Raw genomic sequence first — 21,652 nt, forward strand, 5'->3', positions numbered from 1 at the left:
AACATCTATATAATTGTATAAAGAATGCCAGGAAAGTTTTCCAAGGGGTTTCCTGATCATCGCTGGATACTGCTACAGTCGCAAGTTAATCATTAGCCGTGTCGCTAATAATGTTAAGGTGAACTCTACCTGCTCTCATCAAGAGGTTTTAACGTCCATTCAAAACACAGATATCCCAGCACTGTTATGGGAGGGTAAAAAAACAGGCACGGGTACATCAAGATAAAGCATCCAACCACACCTCTCGTTCGACTCGTCTGTTCTTAGAGAGAATGGAGGTGGAAACTGGAATCTGTACAATTCCTTTTGCTGAGATTCCGGTGAAGGCACCCAGTGGGTCACCCATGGACTTCTCTGCATTTGGACTCCTAAAAAGAGCCTTAGGAAATAGACGTCCACGCACTATCAATGGCCTCTGGAAAGCCTGTCAGGAGGAGTGCGACAAGATAGACAAGCTAGCTCTGCGAATAAGTTTGCTGCAATGGAAATTACGTTGTCGGGCTACAGTTGGAAATGCTGGATTTAATTGAGCATGATCGTTGGTGGAGACATGGCTTTTCATAAGCTAATTTCCCTTCAAACATCGTGTCCAGAGATCCCGAACTATTCAGAACCTATCAGTTGATGATGTTAACTTGTTCATTTCTTGGGCAAAAAGAATGCTATTTTGGTAAACATTGTACTCTGACTTGGATGAAAAGAAGAACCAAGTGAATATCGTAAAATATTTTTTGAAATACTGTTTTGTTGAATGTTAATAGTGCCATTTGGCCTAGTTTTCAGTTTTCGAGATTTAGAAACCATTCAGTGAAGTTAATTCTTAATTTTGGGCCATAACGTAGAAGATTTTAAACTTGACTGGATAACATCCGTTCTGTACTGTCCGAAGCCTGCACCACTTTTCTAGCAAAAGGCGATTTGTTTTTCATTGTACTAAGTAACTGGCCTACTGCTGAAAGATTGTGAAGGGGAGCCATGATTGCCTCTTCCCATATGATTAACTAAACCTGTCTCTTTTACTCCGCGTCTTCTGACATTCTTATGTTAGATGTAGAGGCCTGCGAATTTAAAGTCGTTTGTCTGTCTTTCCTGCAATGTAACTTTACTCAATTCATCTTTCTCGAAACACATCGTCTTAGCTTTATTTATTTTTATCTCTGTAAATGGATATTTTGTCTTTGTCACGTTTGCCTTTGTTTACTCTTTCCGTCTCGTGCGCCAAGAGGTATCAATGAAGAAACAGTGGGAGGTTCTTTACATCCATTTTACAGTCCTGAACTGTTACCTAGTGACTTCCACTTGTTCTAGTCCTGAGAAATTTCCGGAGGGCAAACCTTCCACAAAGAAATGAACTCAAGTCTGTGGTGCTGGAATGATCCAAGCAGTAATCATGATCGTTCGTTTGTGAAGGTATCCAATATTTGCTGAAGCAGTGGAATGTGTGTCTAAATTCACAGGGTGACATTTTCTCCTAAGATGATGGAGCATTTTTATTTCTTAAACATTGCTATTTAGGTTTGTGTTTATCTTGTAATTTCAATGTATTGGTTTTATTAACAAATAGACCTGGACGAGCGTCATTTGATTGCGCCTCAAACGTTTATGTTACTCTTTGAAAACATTCCAGTATTCCCTTTTTTAACCACACAACTTAAGTTGTATCTTTTATCTGTTATAGGACAAACAACGAGACGTTTGATTTGGTGATTTATGAGCCTCATGGGTACCAGTGCTACTTTGGTCTTTATCACAAAGTGGGTTCCCCTCCCCTCATCGGCGTCTTCTCCTTGGGATCTCTTAGCGGCAGCCTGTGGGCAATTGGAAATCCTGATCATCCAGCGTACAGTCCTGACTGGGGTAATCCATTCTCGGACCACATGACTTTCTTGGAAAGAATGTACAACACTTGGTTTAAATTGTGGATAAACTATTTTTGGAACTACGAGTTGATGCCAGCCCACGAAAAGGTCATGAGGAAGCACTTCGGCTCAGCACCTCCTCCAGTAGCTGAGACCGAGAGGAATAAGAGTCTTCTTCTTGTCTACAACCATTGGTCCTTGGATTATCCTCGACCACTTCTGCCCAATGTGGTGCAGATCACAGGATTACATTTAAAACAATCAACTAGCCCATTACCTCAGGTAAGAATTAACTGATGACATTTAAAGAGTGACTTTGGACAAGCGATTAGACATTCTACATTTTGCGACGTGGTTGCTGAGTTATAACATCAGTGGCTTCTCACTAAGGCAGTCCTGGTTTAAATCCTGGCCAATGAATATGCATTTTTAATTTAAAAACTCCATTCCTGTAGTTCGGTTTCTATGTAATGCTCCGTGGCTGTGATCAATATATCATGTCATTAAAAGTTATGATGTCCGGCTCCATGGCTAAATGGTTAGCGTGCTGGCCTTTGGTAACAGGGGTCCCGGGTTCGATTCCCGGCATGGTCGGGAATTTGAACCATCATTGGTTAATTTCCCCGGCATGGGGCTGGGTGTATGTGTTGTCTTCATCATAATTCCATCCTCATCACAAGCGCAGGTCGCCTACGGGAGTCAAATCAAAAGACCTGCACCTGGCAAGCCGAATCCGTCCTGGGATCTCCCGGCACTAAAAGCCATACGCCATTTCATTTCAAAGTTATGATATCAGTATCGGTATCATTGTATACTTCAGTGTGTCTTAAAGAGAAGATAATCGTATGAAGCTAAGGCAAGAGTGCATTTAGCAGACCTTCCGTAAACATTAATAGATAAATATATATATATAGGGCGTTGAGATATGAGTACAGATACCTATCTCTAGTAGCAATCGAGAATGATGTGTCAAACCTATACAGAGTACATAAGCCTTTTAGAAATCCTCAGAAGTTACTTTCTTCAGCAAAGGAATACGACATATTTAGAGCCTCGTTGTTACGAATGGAGAGCTTTGCTTCAATAACAGCCATGTTACGCACCATTCCTGCCAAACGTTTTGTTTATGAGAATGGGCAGCCTGTCCATGATAAATTGTTAGTATTTTCTTTCCGTTTGAGGGTCTTCAGACACTCTTGGTCATCAATCTCGGGTATCAAATAGTCGGTGTTAATGTGGGTTCTACTGCTGTTACATCCTTTAGGGGATTGGGACATCTGTGGTCATCAGCCCCATGCTCTAGTGAGTGTAGAAATGGTCTGATAATCTTTGTCAGTGCGGGGTCTGTACGAATGTTTGGTATTATAATTATTCGAGCGTAGGTTTGGAATAGGCGCTCCATGACGTAAAATATGCTACTATCCCTGTTTTGCATTGTACAAGGGCTAGACAGTCTCCAAGTTATGAAATATGTAATAAAAGAAAAACTAATGCACAGTGTTAGGGCTAGCTAACGGTCTCCAACCAGAGAAAGATAGTGACTCCTATTTTGCGCAATAATTTCAATATTTCTCCCAAAACCTCGAACATTTAGGACCACAATCTCATAAATATCGTTCAGTAATCATTGTAAACAATCAGAATTGTGAAATTTTAGCCTACCAATAGCAATGTGTCCCGTAATAAAAACCTGAGCCGTTTTACCAACATCATTACTATCAGTCTCACTGGCACCTTTAATGTTAAATGAGGCTCAATGTAAATTTCATCCAGGAGCACATTTACCACAAGTTTGTGATATTTCAAAAAATATTCTTAATCATATTCCAACAAATCTTACTCTGCAAATACTCTACACTACCATCTGCATTTAAACTATTTAAATCAAACATACCAATTAACTATCTTACATTGAATGAGTTTGGGAAATAAAGATAACCACTCATATTATAGCATCATAATATGGTGACGGTAAATGGACATACAGAGAAGCAGCTAGTAATAATGTATTCTTACTGTTCCTGTGACTGTTGTCATTTGTAGCTAGAAACTAGATCTGTTCATTTATTTATGTATCTGACCCAAGATATTTGTGTTTGCCGACTGACACAGAATAGCACAAAATCAATATTTTCTTTAAAAAATACATGAATAGTTAAACTGTCACCTGAAAACCTGCGCTCTAACATATTCACTGTGTTTTTCATCACTATGTTTAAGGTGTCTTCTTTTAGACACTAATGATTCAATATACTACATTACACCACCAAACACATTCTTTGATTTTACTGAAACATATTCATTGGGCACTTTATGGTGGGTAATTCTACACCTTTTCACAGAAAGTGCAGTAAAACGTTGTTTATACGTTTTCCAGGGGACCGAAGAAAAAAACGTATAAGTGTGAAAAACGCTTAAATCAAATTCTGTATATATGAAGCTGAGTTATATTCCAAAGTATATATGGAAATATGAAACAATATAAACACAAAAGAAATGCACCCAAATAACAAAAAAATATAAAGAGAGGATAAAGAGTCACTTTACGGAATAAAGTGGTCCGTTATCTTGTTTTTTTCTTTGACCGCAGCAACGGCATGAACAGTATTCTCAAACCGGTACAATTCGGCCATTATTTCCTCAGAAACGTTATGGCGCGTCACAAAATGTTTTATAATCCATAGAGCATTGATAGCATCATTAAAGTTTACTGAAGTATGTTGCAGGTCATTGGTATCATCGTCATCATGATTAAAGGCCTTACTCAGACCCTTTGTGCGTCTTCAGCAATCTCGGAGATAGTCATGGCTTCTGCAGTGACAAGGTTAGCGTCAACATTTATGTTATCGTCGAATGCCTCCTCTTCTAGTTTCCTCCATTCGCCATCATTATTAGGAGCATCACCGTTACCATCGATGATATGACAATCATCATCAAAACTACATCTAAATCCAGCTTTTCGGAAACACTTTCGAACTGTAAGTTCTGAAACACGGTGCCACGACACTGTAATGTAATGCATTGCCTATCAGAAGAAAAGAAAACAGTAAACTTATATATTGATTTAGTGTTTTTAATTTGTTTGAAGATACAAGATTATCATAACAGCAACTCAGAGAATCATGCCTTTTAGGACAACTTTACACAAGGCGACCGGAATCGGCTACAGAGTAGCTCATATGAATTCCTGTCGCCGAGTGGTAGCCCGCCGCGCTACTTAGCCGCCTTCCACGGCCTACTGTCAGTTTTCATCCTCTTCTTGCCCCTTGTTATTTTCGAAAAGAAAGAAAGAAAGAAAGAAAGAAAGAAAGAGAACGTTGTTGATTTCATTCACATCCTATGCTGAAAGATCATTTGGAAAATGGACTTTTCTATCAATTCTTCGATTATTATTTATGTGATGACCAAGTTTATTAGTTACTTCAGGATGCCAAAGAAACCTTTTGATGAACTCTTCGAAAGAATAAATATCAAATAGTGAGTATTTAAGATAAACTTAAATATTATAAACACGAGGCCCGCCTAATCAATACAATTTATAATTTATTATATTTAGTACATGCTTCATCCCCTAAGGGACATCATCAGTTATAATAAATTAACATTAATATATCAGAATACAAAATAGATATTATTAAAATTGGCAAGACACATTAAAAAACATTGATGTACCAAATGGTACGACATTTAAAATACAGTCTTAGCAACTGTTATTCCCAAGAACATCATCAAGAGTTTAATGGACAATTCAACTGTTTTTATCAATCATATGACTTATAATTTTAACTTAATTTGCTAAGGTTGTATTTTAAATGTCGTACCATACATCAACGTTTTTTAATGTGGTCTTTTTTTTGCTAGTTGCTTTACGTCGCACCGACACAGATAGGTCTTATGGCGACGATGGGATGGGAAAGGCCTAGGAGTTGGAAGGAAGCGGCCGTGGCATTAATTAAGGTACAGCCCCAGCATTTTCCTGGTGTGAAAATGGGAAACCACGGGAAACCATCTTCAGGGCTGCCGACAGTGGGGCTCGAACCCACGCTCTCCCGGATGCAAGCTCACAGCCGCGCGCCTCTACGCGCACGGCCAACTCGCCCGGTTTTTTAATGTGTCTTGCGAGTTTTAATAATATCTATTTTGTGTTCTGATATATTAATGTTAATTTATTATAACTGATGATGTCCCTTAGGGGACGAAACATGTACTAAATATAATAAATTATAAATTGTACTGAATAGGTGGACCTCTTGTTTATAATATCTTAAATATTCACTATTTAATATGTAGTCAATATGGGATGATTATTATTATTAGAAGAATGAAGCTGTTAAAGCTTGTTACATGTAATATTCGAAAGAATGAAAGAATATATTATGGAATGGATACCAAGTTAAAAAAAAAGGCAAAACCGGCTAAAGAAAAATTAGCCTTAACTTTGAGGTAGTTGAACTGAGATGGTCATTGCTTTGAGACCATGCATTTCTCTTCTCAGCTCTATTGCTACATTCGTCACATTTTAAGTTCCATATAGTTATATAATTTGTTAAGAAGGAAGTCAAAATTTGTATAATTTATATAGTGAAATCTTCCATGCAACCCTATGTGTAGGCTTACGTTCACTATTGCGTGTTTTGTAGTGGTTGGTAGTGTGATGTGTTGTATGAATATGAAGAGGGGAGTGTGGAAAAAAACACAAACCATACTGTACAGAATTAAAATGTCCGGCCGCACTGGGAATCGAACACAAGGCCCTCTAAACCGAAGGCCAGTAGGTTGACAATTTAGCCAAGGAACCGAACATCATTCATACATCTTCTTCCTTGTCGCTTAAACCTACTGAGCACCAGGGGCTCGTATCTACTCTTTGGTAAATTCGTTGCTTTCTTCTTCTTCCAATACTCCTTCATTTGCTGACTATGAACCAGCTTTCACTCCTCTGTCCGTTTAGTTCCTGTAGTCTTCTTACTTGTAAGGGACGTTGGGAAAACTCCCTGTCGGATGGCTTGACGGAACAGTAGTCGGTCATGAGTTTGTCTCAGTGGGATATCTAGATGTTCCATATCCAACAACTGACGTGATCCATTCTTTCTTAGAAGCCTTGCCTCTTCCTATTACTGTGAATATCCTGTTGGTGAGTCTTTCGGGGTCCAGTCGGGCCACTTACTTGAATTAATTTCCCTCGTTCCCACTGGAACATAGGGCATCCGTGAAAAGTCTCCATTGTGGTCGTCGACTTGCCAATGCTTTAACTTCTTTCCAAGTCTTCCCTGCTTCAAGAGCCTCCTCCTCTACAGTTCTCTTCCATGTCTTCCTAGGACGACCTCTCCTCCGTGCCCCTTGCGGATTCCATTCCAATGCTGTGCATTCTATAGATCCCGCTGGCTTCCTCAAAGTATGACCTATCCATTTCCATTTCCTCCTCTTGATTACAACTGCGACTGGAACTTGGTTTGTTGTTCTCTATAGCTCGTCATTGGATATAATTTCAGGCCATCTGATGTTTATGACACGCCGTAAACAACGGTTTATAAATGTCTGCAAGAGGTTAGTGATAGTTCGTGTAACCTTCCAAATTTCACAAGCATATAGCAGCAGGACTGACTTAATATTTGTACTGTAAAGTTTTATTTTCGTTTTCCTTCAAATGTTGTTATTCTTCTATACTGTATACAGCTGCATGAAGGCTCCATTTGCTTTCCTTTTTCTGGCTCTCACATCCTCTTCCGCTCCTCCTTCTCTTGTCACTACACTTCCCAAGTAGGTAAATGTTTTAACCCCTTCAATCTCTTCTCCTGCCACAAACAATCTTTCATCAATTTTAGCATTTACTCTCATTTTCTTGGTCTTAACAACATTTATATTGAGTCCTGCAGCCTCTGCTTCCTTCCCCAATCCTTCTAATTGTGTTTCATATCACTAATTATTGAAGACAAAAGACAAATATCATCTGCAAATTCTAAATCTTCCAATCTTTCCCCCATTCCCCATTGTATTCCTCTTTTCCTTCCACCCAACATATTTCTCATAACACTATTGAGCACCACTAAAAAATGTTGGTGAAAGAACGCATCCCAGGCGAACTCCACTTGTGACATTCACATAATCTGAGAGTTTTCCCTCATGTACTACTTTACATCTATACCCTTCATACATTGCCTTCATGAGATTCAAGATCTTATCCGGTACTCCATATTTCACCAATGTCTTCCACATTACGGTCCTATTTACTGAATCAAATGCTCTTTCAAAGTCTATGAATGTCCAACCCCTCGTCCACGTCGTAGGAGGTGGGCAACGGCATGAAGTAGGGGATTGCCTGTAGGGGTGATGTACAGCGGGGACTGTGTGTGCCCAGGACCGCTACGGTAGCTGTGAAGGCCCTTCAGGAACCCTGAAAAGTGACGGCTAATGGGGCTCTGGTGAAGTCCTCATTGGCAGATGCGGCGGAGAAGGAGACCTTTGGAACGGCAAATCTGACAGACGAGGCAACCCTTTTCCCTTGGGGTTGAAGAAATGGGGGAAACCACTGCCTTGTGGTGAACAGGGATCTTCAAAGGCTAAGGGAGACAACCCCTACAGAAAACGGCAGGCTTGGAGGCTAATAACTCGCACATCTTAAATCCACTTATTAAGAAACTGAAGTGAAACGAAACCGGATGGATACCTCGATGACAAACTTTGGCCCAAAACGGAAAATGAGAATTGGTTGTTGGAATGTTAGAACTTTGACGGAAGAAGGTAAACTAAAGCAGGTTGAGAAAGAGATCCAAAATTATGGCTTAGAAATTCTTGGTTTAAGTGAAGTGAGGAGGTGTGATTTTGGGGAGATCATGACGCAAAATGGGAATGCATTTATTTATTTCCGGACAGTCTGCGGAGGATGCTGAACGGAGAAATGGAGTGGGTATGTTGCTAAATAGGACATCCAAGAACAGTTTAATTGAATGGAGTCCGATCTCAGACAGAATGATGACAGCTAGATTTCAAGGTAAAATTCGAAATGTATCAATAATAGTTTGTTACGCACCAACAGAAGTATCTGATGCCAACATTAAAGATCAATTTTATCATCAGTTGAATGAAACTATGAAGAATATAAATAAAAGAGATATTGCTATTATTATGGGTGATATGAATGCGAAGATTGGATCAAATAATGAGGGACTAGAGCATGTGATATGGAAACATGGATTAGATGAAATGAATGATAATGGAGAGAGATTTGTAAATTTGTGTTCCAGCCAGGAAATGGTGATTGGAGGGACAATCTTTCCCCACAAAAGGTGTCATAAGGTTACATGGGTATCGCCAGATCACAAAATATAAAATCAGATCGACCATGTAGCTATTAGCAAGAAATTTAGAAGATCATTGACAGATGTGAGGAATAGAAGAGGAGCTGATGTTGGTAGTGATCATCATCTAGTAGTAGTTGAGTTCAAATTGAAAATAAAGGCTGCATCGAAGAAGTTTGAAACAAGAAAAAAGAGGTTCAACAAACAAAGGTTGAACAGTGAAAAGAGGAGGAAAGAATTTAATCTGGAGTTGAAAAATCGGTTTTAAGTCCTTTCAAATCTCGATAAAGAGAAAGAGTTGACTGTGGAAAGAACTTGGGAAAATGTTAAGAACACTTACATACAAACGTGTGAAAAAGTAATTGGTTATAGGAACTATCAACAGAAAGACTGGATGTCTGAAGAAACATGGGACTGAACTGAAAAACGAAAAGAGGCAAAAGCTATAGTAAACCAAAGCAGAACAAGACAGCAGAAGTCAGAAGCCCAAAGGAAATATTTGGAAATTGACAAAATGGTTAAAAGGAGTGTGAGAAGCGATAAAAGAAGATGGATTGACCAGCAGGCACAAATTGCAGAGGAAGCTGAGAAGAAGGGTGATGTGAAACAACTCTATACTATTACAAGGAAGTTGTCAAGAGGAGGTTATAGGAAGAGTAAACCAGTGAGGGATAAGCAAGGAAATATGCTGTTATCACAAGAAGAACAATTGAGAAGATGCCAAGAGTATTTTTTTATAAATTTTAAACAAAGATAATGGAAATGAGCAGGAAATTCAAGAAATGAACGCTTAGATAGTCAAGAATAAAGCTAGATCCCCCAACAAAGCATGAAGTTAGGTTAGCATTGAAACAATTAAAGAATGATAAAGCAGCAGGTATAGATAATATAGATCCAGAAATACTAAAAGTGGAAGAAGAGGTCACCATTAATTTGCTGCTACCATTACTGGGGGAAATATGGAAAGAAGAGAAAATTCCAGCTGATTGGAAAGAGGGCTTGATCATGAAACTCCCCAAAAAAGGTGACACCACAGTGTGTAAGAATTGGAGAGGAATAACACTACTGAGCATACCAAGTAAAATTCTCTCTAGAATAATTCTAAACAGAGTAAAGGACTCAATTGAGCAGCGTCATAGAAAAGAACAAGCTGGTTTCCGTAGACAACGCAGCTGCGTTGATCTAATAAATACGCTAAGAATAATTCTAAAGCAAAGTAATGAATGGCAGGCCATATTGTACTTGACTAGTCGGGCCAAGTGTCCATGAAATGTCAGACGTATTTTCCTTATAGACGTGACAATGTCCTCCTGGTGTTCATACAGTTCATCATTATGGCGGATTCTGTAAATACCTCCTTCCTCTCTGATTGGTCCTAATATCCTCTTCAGGAGCTTCTTCTCTTTAAAATGCAGCTTTCTGAGTGGGCCCTTCCTGGCCATTACAAGGCACTATCAAAGGTTAGTATTGAATAGGTGGACCCTTCCTAACCTTTGATAGTGATCAATTGTCAATACGGACCATAATGAAATTCATAGGTTATGACATTACAAGGCACTCAGAAGCATACAGAACAGATGGTTTGACGACCGAGTTGTAGTATCTGAGTTTGAGGTTCTTGGAGAGGCACTTAGATGAATAGATAGGGGCCTACTACGACAGGAGTGATAAGCCCTTTCAAACTTGGTACATCTGGCATCTATGGTTAGGTTCTTACTCTGATTCACAGAGATCCATTCTCCCAAGTACTTAACTGCAGGCACTGTGAGAGGAATTGTAGAAGGAGCCTCTTTGATATTGGTCATAAATTCAGTCTTCTGGATGCTGATCTTCAAACCAGTCTTAACCGCTACACTATAAAAACTCTGTAAGTTGTAGGTTGCCTCCTCTATATTGTTCGCCAGTAGAATGTGGTTATCGGAAAAGGCTAGGCATTGGACAATGAGGCTGTCTCTCTTGTACCCAAGCTTCAGACCAGCTCCTGGTGGTAGCATCGTTCTCCATTCCCTAATGATCTGTATTTTTCGTTGCCTACGCTATAATACAAGGCCTTGAAATGCACTCGTGGAAACAGGTTGCTTCCTAGTTCACCATTCAGCCGCTAGAATCGCGGTCTTGCCCCCTTGTATTCGCATGGCCGTATATGTCAATAAGTAAATTATATCCTAAATAAAAAGGACTGAATGTTTTTGCGAGTATATGTCAATAAGTAAATTATATCCTAAATAAAAAGGACTGAATGTTTTTGCGAGTATTGACAGTACTTTATTTATAGAGCGGTGCTGCATTGGCTTGGATATGTCACTGAAGTTTCAAAACTTTCCTTCTGAGGGGCTTCTTATCAAGTTTCAAACTTTCTCTCTTCTACTTGAGTGGCTCAAAGCAATGTTGTCTAACAGAGGTCTCAGAAATTTTCATAGTAGAAAAAGAGGTGGTTTGTCGCCTTTACACTTTCCACATTTAATTTCACTGTTGAACATGTCTTTCGAAAAAATAAACGTACACCTTTTAGTAACTCTCTTCGGGACAAGTACTGCGTAGCGGAAGTGACAAATTCCGTCGTTCACCGCAGAAGTGCCACAGACGATTTTCGGTACGTATCTGAGGGCTCCACGATTTTGAAAACGAATAAGACACACTGTTGGACTTTGAGTAGCTGGAGAACAGATATGTTCTAAACAGCCTTTACAGTCTGTTTTTTCTTTTGCCACACGAACCATAATGTCATTGTATTCCGCTTGGCGTCTTAGGTAGCTGAAGAAGAGCTCGATGTCATAGCTCGTTAGGTTCCTCATCAATGCATAATGCAAATGTATACTTATGAGGTATTTTACGCAGGCCACAGTGGACTTTCTCTGAATGCATTTTAAATTCTTAATATATAACAGGAAATCATTAACCAACTGAGGAATTCATCTTCAGTACTAAAAGATGTTTTTTTTTTTTTTTTTTTGCTAGTGACTTTACATCGCACCGACACAGATAGGTATTATGGCGACGATGGGATAGGAAAGGCCTAGGAGTTGGAAGGAAGCGGCCGTGGCCTTAATTAAGGTACAGCCCCAGCATTTGCCTGGTGTGAAAATGGGAAACCACGGAAAACCATCTTCAGGGCTGCCGACAGTGGGATTCGAACCCACTATCTCCCGGATGCAAGCTCACAGCCGTGCGCCCCTAACCGTACGACCAACTCGCCCGGTTAAAAGATGCTCGTTTGTTCTCGTTCCTGAATATGTCCCATGTGAGGTGTTGCAGACGTTATGCGCATTGAACAATTTAATAAAATGCTCCATAAAACAAATGGCTTATTTTAAACTGTATTTTATGCTCTCGGGACAAAACCACCTCCATACTTTACAAACCAGAGATTGTTTCAGGGGAAAATACAATATTTTTAGCTCCTGCTACATTCATTTTCGTGAAATTTGTTGGGCAAATTATTTTCCTCGTTGGTTTCCTAATTTAAGATTTCTGAGTTTGAAGATGCCTCTCAAATGATTGCCGGTCACGGTAGCATAGTTTAAAAAAAAGTCCAGTGACAAATTTTGGGATCGCCCGATTCTTATGACGTAACTCGGATTAAAACTTAGGAACAGAGGCCTACTTCGATCAGCTTGAAGTCGTATCTCATGCGCAATACTTCCTCTGTATAATGTTTCGAACATTGAACATTCACTGGAAACTTGTGAAACGAAATTCCACTACCTTTAATTTCTCGTGAATAAACCATTACTGGAATTGCGAATGATTAACATCAGACAAATACATAATACATTCACAACCAACTCAGTTAATGAACACGTTTAAAGGCGCGAGCCTGGTAGACAGGGGGCAAGATAGCGATCCTAGCGGCCCGGCATTGAATTTCAGTGCAACCACTTCCATAGCGTTTTACGGGCTCTATTTCCAGGCCTTGTATTATAACGTAGGCAACGGTATTTTTCTTGGAAATCATACCTCTACGCGCATGTTCGGTGCGTGAGCGACCTGAAAGCTATTTTCGAGCATACTCTTTGGTATTCTGTGCTTCAGGTGTGACCGAGTTGTAATTAGCATCTTGAGATTCTTGAGTAGTGAACATGGGTGAAAGAAAGAGAACGAGCAATACGATTGTTAAAACATTACGTATTTTGAGTGTAATGAAGGAAAGTGATAACATGGAAACGAGCTGAAATTGCTAAGAATTTGTGGATTGCTCCGTCTACCTTAGATACGATTGTAGCGATGGCTGCGGCAATTGAAGAAAGCGCGCATGCGTTAGCTGTTACGACAACTAAGGAGACCCGCATTCAGGGCGAAAAATAAGAACACCTGGAAGACTGCTCATTACGTTATTACAGTGGATCAGGCAACACAGGGCAGAAGGCATTCCAATCAACGGACCAATGCTTTGCGAAAAGGCACATGGAGTAGAAGATTTTAGTGCTTCATTTGGCTGCCTACACAAATTTAAGGCCAGACACGGTATCGGCAGTCATAATGTGTGTGTGTAGGGAAAGCAGAAGTGTCGATGCCGGGACTGCAAGATTGGAAAGACAATCGTTTGAAAGAACTGACATCTCGATTCGCTCTTAAGGACATTTTCAACGTGGACGAGACAGACCTCTTTTTAAATGTAATACCTAGACGTACAATGGCATTCAAAGGGGGGAAATGTCACGGCGGGAAACAAAGTAAACAACGTGTAACAGTTCTGTTATGTGCGAATAGTGATGGAAGTTAAAAACTGTCTCCACTGACAATCGGCAAATTTTCAAAGCCGCATTGTTTTAAAAACGTTGCTACGCTCCCCACGAAATACCATCAATAAGAAATCCGGGCATTACGAAAGTTTTTGAAGACTGGCTTCGAAGCGTGAACGCCAAATGGGAGCGAAAGGTCGTAAGATCTTATTGTTCATGGATCGATGCCCAGCATATCCTCCTATAACGTCTTATCCGAAGAATGTGATTAGAATTTTCCCCCGCGAATTGTACGAGCGTACTGCAGCCGCTCTATAATGGAGTGATACGCAACTTCAAAGTGCATTATCGTAAGATGCTAGTGCAGCATTCAATCAGATGTGTAAACGTCGGAAAGAAGGACGAAATAAAGATCAATATATTACAGCTAAGATATCTCTCATTTATTTCCTCTTTTGTATGTTTATTAATGTTTTTGTGAAATATTTGCGCTAAGACTTCTCACAGTACCATGCATTAAGGGCCGCTCCAAACTAGGAGACAGGAATTGGCTACCAGCCCCGCTATGGGCGGTCGAGGCAGATTTTGCAACCCCGACTGGCAACAGCTAGTAAACCATCACTCTGCACTGTGGTTTTCACATTCTTCAGTTGCGTTCCATTCAGAACTACCTTCAGTGTCATTGTGCATTTCATGTTCCTTCACATTATGGACTCAGTTTCAAAATACTATAAACTGTAGGCCTACTAAATAAAATTATATTCAGTATGAATGATCACTACCTTTCACTTGCCAAGATTAATATGCACCCCCTTATGAAAACAGCAAATTTCCAAAGTAGTCATAAGATACCCAGGCTCAACACTCTGCGACTGCGCGATGAGGACTGTGATTTTCAGGATACGGTATCTTCAGGAAGAATACAGAGAAAGAAGGATGGCTTGCCTTACAAAAGGCCTTGCTAGATGCCACTCAGGAAACTATCCGTTCCTTATCAACCAAAGACAAACTCCATGGTGGAGTACAAAATGTGATGAGGTTATAGAAGAAAGTCATAAAGCCTGGACTAGGTGGAACCAACATAAAATTGAACCCAATTATGAAGCCTTCCTAATGCAAAGGAAAGCTATAGCTAACACCATCTGCGGAGTCAAGATAAATTACCTCAGGAGCCTAATGCATCAGGCTGAAAATAATTTTCATAGAAACAACTCAAGAGACCTGTACAAAAGACTTAAAAAGCAAATGACCCAGTATACAGCTCCTACACTCATCCTCCACGGGCCAAATGGAAAACTTCAACTGAACAATAAAGACTGCACCAAAACTATTGCAGATAATTTCCAGAAGCTACCAAATCGTTGAGGAACCTAAATAAAAGCTTTTTTTCCATGAGCCTTCGCACAGGAACCCTGATTCTCAACCACCTACGAGAGAAGAAGTAATGGACATCATCAGTGGTCTCAAGAACAACAAGGCTTCAGGTGAAGACAGCATGGTTACCAAGATGCAGAAAACAAGCAGTTGACCTGTCCTTGCAGAGCATCTATCAAATCATAAAGGATATGTGTACAACAGAGTCCTTACCCGAAGGATGGATGTCTGCTGTAATGCATCCTTTCCCAAGAAGGGAAGTAAGACAGACCTCAGTATCCATCTTCCTAATGATTGTCCCCTCTCGTGTCACCCCCACCAGGAGATCCGAATGGGGGACTATTTTATCTCCATAATATTTTACTCGGGAGGAAGCCATCATCAGTACATCATTCGTACAGAGAGAACTGCAGTGGATAATAATGTCTAATGCCATTGTAGTCCATTTGGAATAATACTGGGCATGATGTCTGAAGGTTTTGGGCTCGGTTTCTGCCGATGACTGATTGACCATTTTTGTTCTGTACTTACCATGTCTTCGGCAGCTTCTTTATGTAGTCGACACGGTGTAGTAAGCTGGAAGTCTATTTCAAGTACAATGCGGTCGTGAAAATTAAGTATTAAAGGGATTTCAAACTGTCGGGTGATTTTTGAAGTAAAAACTGTAAATAATACCGGTACAAAATAGTGCAAAATACTAAACATTTAACAAGGAAAAATAAACTCTAAATATAAGAAATATATTAAATTTACAAAGATACCGTATCAAGTAACATGAATTGAAGTACATGTTGCAAGTAAATAACGAACACAGCGGGTTTCAGAATGTTTGAGTCGCATGAAATCATTTTCTTCATCGTGGAAGGTGAATGCCAACCCATAGTAATATTGCACGCATGATGCCGATAGTCTCAGATATGCAGGAGATATGCAAGGGAGAGGGGGTACTTGCTTGCCAAAGATGCTAGATTTGCAAAAATGCGACTAATTGATGGACTGGGGAAGACATTCAATAACATGTAACCGTTCTCCAATGATTCACTAAATGTTAAGTAGAATGATAACTCAACAACATCATCATCATTAATAATAATAATAATAATAATAATAAAGAATTATAATGATGATAATGCTGCTTGTTGTTTGTATCTTCTACAAGCTGAAGATGTCCTCAATAAGGGACAAAACATATAAAACTTTTAATTTAGATTAGTGAAAAGGGTGGACTTTATTCTCAATTTTGACTTGAATATTACATCAATATGGATGCTAATTACGTGCAATACTTAGCTATTGTGATGCTGTGTTAGTTCATGCTGCCAAGAAACAAACATAGAAACTGCAGAAGGCAATGATGTTACATTCGTTATGTTTACATTAAAGTATACCTTTCATGTCGTCCTCTATTACAAGACACTCAGCTAGTTAAAGCTTATGCAGATGAAATACACATTGCTACATTCATTTTACAACTTTTGAATGAAGTGTCTCTCCTCAACTCATCATCAATACACCCGATCTAACTCCTTGCTTATTATATCCATAAATCGTAAAACCATGCATCACCAAGTAGAGTAGGCTCTGGCTTAACAGAGGCCAGTCTTGGATGGTCTTGTAGCACTACATTCGGGAGGTAGAAGGGCTGGTCCTACTGTCAGTTGTCCTGAGAATGTTTTCCGTAGTCTTTTCCTTTCCCCCGTGCACTAAAGTGAGTGCTGGGACAGTTCTTAGATCATGGCCACTTTACCTTCTCTGCATCATTAACACAACTCTCCCTGGCCTAAGAGATGATGTTACAATCTAGGAGGCCCGCCATACCCTGTCTGGGTACAGAATGAAAACTTTAATCCCGCTTACGACCATTCATTCATCCCTTGTGTTTTGTGATAGACTATACAATTATTTCCCACTGATAGGATTTACATTACATCATTCTGTTTTAAAAGATCTTGCCAGGATTTCCTCCCAAGTAAATAGCCAGGAATGTGAGAGGAATAACATAATATTTAAGTGTCTCCTTTAATTCCTACTTGTATTACAATGAATTAAGCCACACAGAACATTTAATTTCCTATATAACTCTGACAGCTATTGTGAATAATATGCTATAACTTGTTTATCCTTAAAATGTTGTTAGAATCATAATTATTACCCACAGTCATCTAGTTACATACAGAAATGAGTCAATATGTTATCATTTTCCTCATTTTTATGCTGCTGATTGTATGTTAAAATTCCTTCCTCTCAATAGTCATCATCTATATATATAAAATAACTTGTCCTGACTGACTAACTGACTGACTGACTGACTGACTGACTGACTGACTGACTGACTGACTGACTGACTGACTGACTGACTGACTGACTCACTGACTGACTGACTCACTGACTGACTGACTGACTGACTGATTCATCACCGCCGATCCAAAACTACTGGACATAAAGAAGTGAAATTTTGGGGATATATTCATATTAAGATGTAGGTGCTCACTAAGAGAGGATTTTTGGATATTCCATCGCTAAGCGGGTGAAATGGGGGGTGAAATTTTAAAATGAGTGTCTCTATATCTCAAAACTTTAAAAGTTTACAGATGTAAAAATTGGTATTTGGAATCTTCAGTAAAAATAAAGAAACACTTATTTTTTTGTTTTCGGAAAATCCCAATAGGAGGGGTGAATGCCTTTAATGAGGATATTCATATTAAGATGAAGGTGCTCACTAAGAGAGGATTTTTGGATATTCCATCGCTAAGCGGGTGAAAAGGGGGGTGAAATTTTAAAATGAGTGTATCTATATCTCAAAACTTTAAAAGTTTACAGATGTAAAAATTGTTATTTGGAATCTTCATTAAAAATAAAGAAACACTTATTTTTTTGTTTTCGGAAAATCCCAATAGGAGGGGTGAATGCCTTTAATGAGGATACTTATATCTCAGAAACTGAAGATATTACAGACCTGAAAGTCGGTGTTTGGGATCTCCTTTAAAAATAAAGGAACACGTATTTTTTGTTTTTGGAAAATCCAATTAATAGGGGGGGGGGTGAAAAAGGGGTGAATCTTTAAAATGAGTGTATCTATATCTCAAAACTTTTAAAGTTTATAGATGTAAAAGTTGGTATTTAGAATCTCCTTTAACAATAAAGAAACACGTATTTTTTTGTTTTCGGAAAATTCCAATAGAAAGGGTGGAAAAGGGTGAAAAAGGGGTTGAATGCCTTTAATGAGGATACTTATATTTCAGAACCTGAAGATAATACAGACGTGAAAATTGGTGTTTGAGATTTTCTTTAAAAATAAAGAAACACGTATATTTTGTTTTTGGAAAATCCAATTAATAGGGGGGTGGTGAAAAGGGGGTGAATTTTTAAAATGAGTGTATCTATATCTCAAAACTTTTAAAGTTTATAGATGTAAAAATTGGTATTTAGAATCTCCTTTAAAAATAAAGAAACACGTACTTTTTTTGTTTTCGGAAAATCCCAATGGGAAGGGTGGAAAAGTTTGAAGAAGGGGTTGAATGCCTTTAATGAGGCTACTTATATTTCAGAACCTGAAGATATTACAGACCTGAAAATTGGTATTTGGGATCTACTTTAAAAATAAAGAAACAGGTTGAACCCTTGACTTACCATTCCATCGTTGGTCGGCCACAGCTGCTACAGCAGAGCAATATTGAACTCTTAAATCTTGGGGTCGTTGCGGAAATGTTTCGGTCACGATCTTAACCAAACGATGGAGTTCAGAAGAGAGCCTAACTACTTGAAATGAGGAGCAAATATGTGCTTACTAACTTTTATTAAATTCTTAATGGCACAAAAAAAATGTATTTACATAAATCCTTGACAAAAAAATTAATTATCAATTATTAAATGTTTCAAACACAGTCACATTGCGTAGCGTTAATTCATTTCTTACAATATCGAAGAGTTTTCTTCGGAGAAAATAGGAATCTCATAAATTGGTGGACGGCGAAACTGAAAAAGCGAAAAGAAAACCTGAAAAATCGGGCACCTATTGATCCAAATGATAACTGAGAATTAATCCACACGATTCGTGGAAAATCTGACCTTCAGCAAGTAGAACGCCTGATTTCCCCTCAATTAAGGTTATCCACCAGTCGAATACCCTTTCGGATACGGAACACCCGCCGAATGGACCCTTAATCGAACCAAATTGACTATCATTTGTTTTGGATTGTCATCGCCTTCTCAGGGCGGTATTATATGAAATATACAGGCTTTCTCTGCCTTCAACATTTCTACAACTCTTATCTCCACATATATAAATTCTTCGCTCTCAATCCATTTTCTTATATCTCAAGACTTTTTCAAACCTCCCTCTCGTGACAAACGACTTTTATAAAAATACACCTTTTTTATTTTACTGTTACTACAACTTTCGGGCCTCGAGAATACAACACACCGTGATTTTCCATATCATCGACATATACGATGTCACAAAATTTTGCTTCCCATGAATAAAACATAACTTTATCGGATTTCACTGGAAATTTTCTAGACGCCCGCAAACCTTGTAGAACATACTAGTTAAATCCACTTTTAACAAAGGAAAATGTTATCCCGCGGTAGACATTATTATTATTATTATTATTATTATTATTATTATTATTATTATTATTATTATTATTATTATTATTATTATTATTTCGACAAAAATTTCTGAATTCAAACGATATTCGACATGAAGACATTCGCCACGACTACGTTACCATTATCACCTTCCTAATTTTCCTCACTTCGGACAATATCTCAAAGAATATTAACACAATATTTAAACGTCGCATTTTGTGGTTTCTTGATGTGAATTTTACAAAACTAAAGAATTTCACACGCTGACCAGAAATATAATACCTTCGCCGGATCATCACAAAATATCAACCCAACACACGCAATGAAAAATTGGTAGGGACAAACAATAATCTAACTACAACATTGATACAAAATATTCACAGACCTGCGATCGTAGCCATCGTCCTGGATTCTGGCTGCATTTAGCCAGCAAACCTCTCGTCTAGCCTTCCATGGATAGCTTATACATCTTCTTATAAATATATATAACTTAAATTACACAACACTTTATAACGCACTTTCGACACGGTCGCCCTTGTAACGAGCTCGCTCCTCAAATGGCGACTGACACAATTTTCTAAAGAATCTGCTTTTGTCCACCCCACTAGGCCAGGCGTTCCAAACAGATAAGAAACCAGACGCTGCAGCTAACTTCTAGACTCCTCTTTAACAAACACACACTGAATACCGAGAGAAATTCGATTACTTCTAAACCGTCAAAGTTTCATTAGCGGCAGCTCAGAAAATATCTATCATCTTCCATTTCTAACAGTAGATTTGAACCATAGCCACGAACATGTAATAAGTTATTAGGAGAACATATTTTCACAATTTTCTGCCGACGAGGGACGTGGGCTCCGCCGCTCCAGAAACCAGACAAACACTGAGAAATATACGGAGGGAGATTTCTTTTATACTCTATGGGATGACGTTACTCACACCATGAAGCTTGGTTGTGCAATATGCTAATTCTGCATCCAATAGACCGATTTTCCTGAAATTTGTTCAATAACTTCGGACAGACTTGCGATTTATTTCTGTGTTAATTTCATAATTTTCCCACACTCGCAACAGGCGAAATAAACTATTTCTGCCCGGGCGTTTCGCGGGTTTTCTTCATTCATCGACCTTGGCACGTGTCGGTAGTCCGCGGGTCGGACGCGGATTCGTCTCTAGGCTTAACTGCATTTATATTTACCCTGGGGGTTCTGTCTTCACGTAGGGTTTAAGAATAATTTAGATTCTTTATTTCTGGATTTACTATGTTGATAAAATCTCTCGTTACGAAGAATTCCTTGAATTTGAAAAATTGTTGAATATTCGAAGTCCACCGAAGTGTCCCGGCGTTTCACGAGCTTGCGGCTCGGCTCGACACGGGGAGCTCGTTCCCACGAGACAGCCAGACTCATGAAATGCAAACATGGCCGCTCTCAAACAAGTAACTTTCATTTGAAATAAATATTGGGAAAAAAATAATTTTATCATCGTAGAAATGGGTTCAAGTTATTTTTTCGTTTTTGGAAAATCCAAACAATGAGGGGTGAAAAGGGGGGTGAATTTTCAAAATAAGTGTGTCTACATCTTAAAATTTTAAAAGTTTACACATGGAAAAATTGTTATTTAGAATCTCCTTTAAAAATAAAGGAACACGTATTTTTTTGTTTTCTGAAAATCCCAATAGGAGGGGTGTAAAAGGGTGAATAATGGGTTGAATGCCTTTAATGAGGATACATATATCACAGAAACTGAAGATATTACAGAACTGAAAAATTGTATATGGGATCGCTTTAAAAATAAAGAAACACGTATTTTTTTTGGAAAATCCAATTAATGGCGGTTAAACAGGAGT

At 38.8% G+C, this 21,652-nt stretch overlaps 1 protein-coding gene across 5 annotated transcripts in view; it reads left to right on the plus strand.

Moving 5' to 3' along the window:
- Positions 1–21,652, plus strand: part of LOC136866145 (UDP-glucosyltransferase 2) — a 117,148-nt gene that overhangs the window by 54,007 nt on the left and 41,489 nt on the right. For all 5 annotated transcript variants that reach the window (XM_067142848.2, XM_067142850.2, XM_067142847.2 and 2 more), the window contains one exon: positions 1,679–2,141. In XM_067142848.2, coding sequence (XP_066998949.2) covers positions 1,679–2,141 — 463 coding nt within the window. The remainder of the gene's footprint in view (positions 1–1,678; positions 2,142–21,652) is intronic.

Source organism: Anabrus simplex, chromosome 3 (genome assembly GCF_040414725.1).
Source record: "Anabrus simplex isolate iqAnaSimp1 chromosome 3, ASM4041472v1, whole genome shotgun sequence".
NCBI classification, from domain to species: Eukaryota; Metazoa; Arthropoda; class Insecta; order Orthoptera; family Tettigoniidae; genus Anabrus; species Anabrus simplex.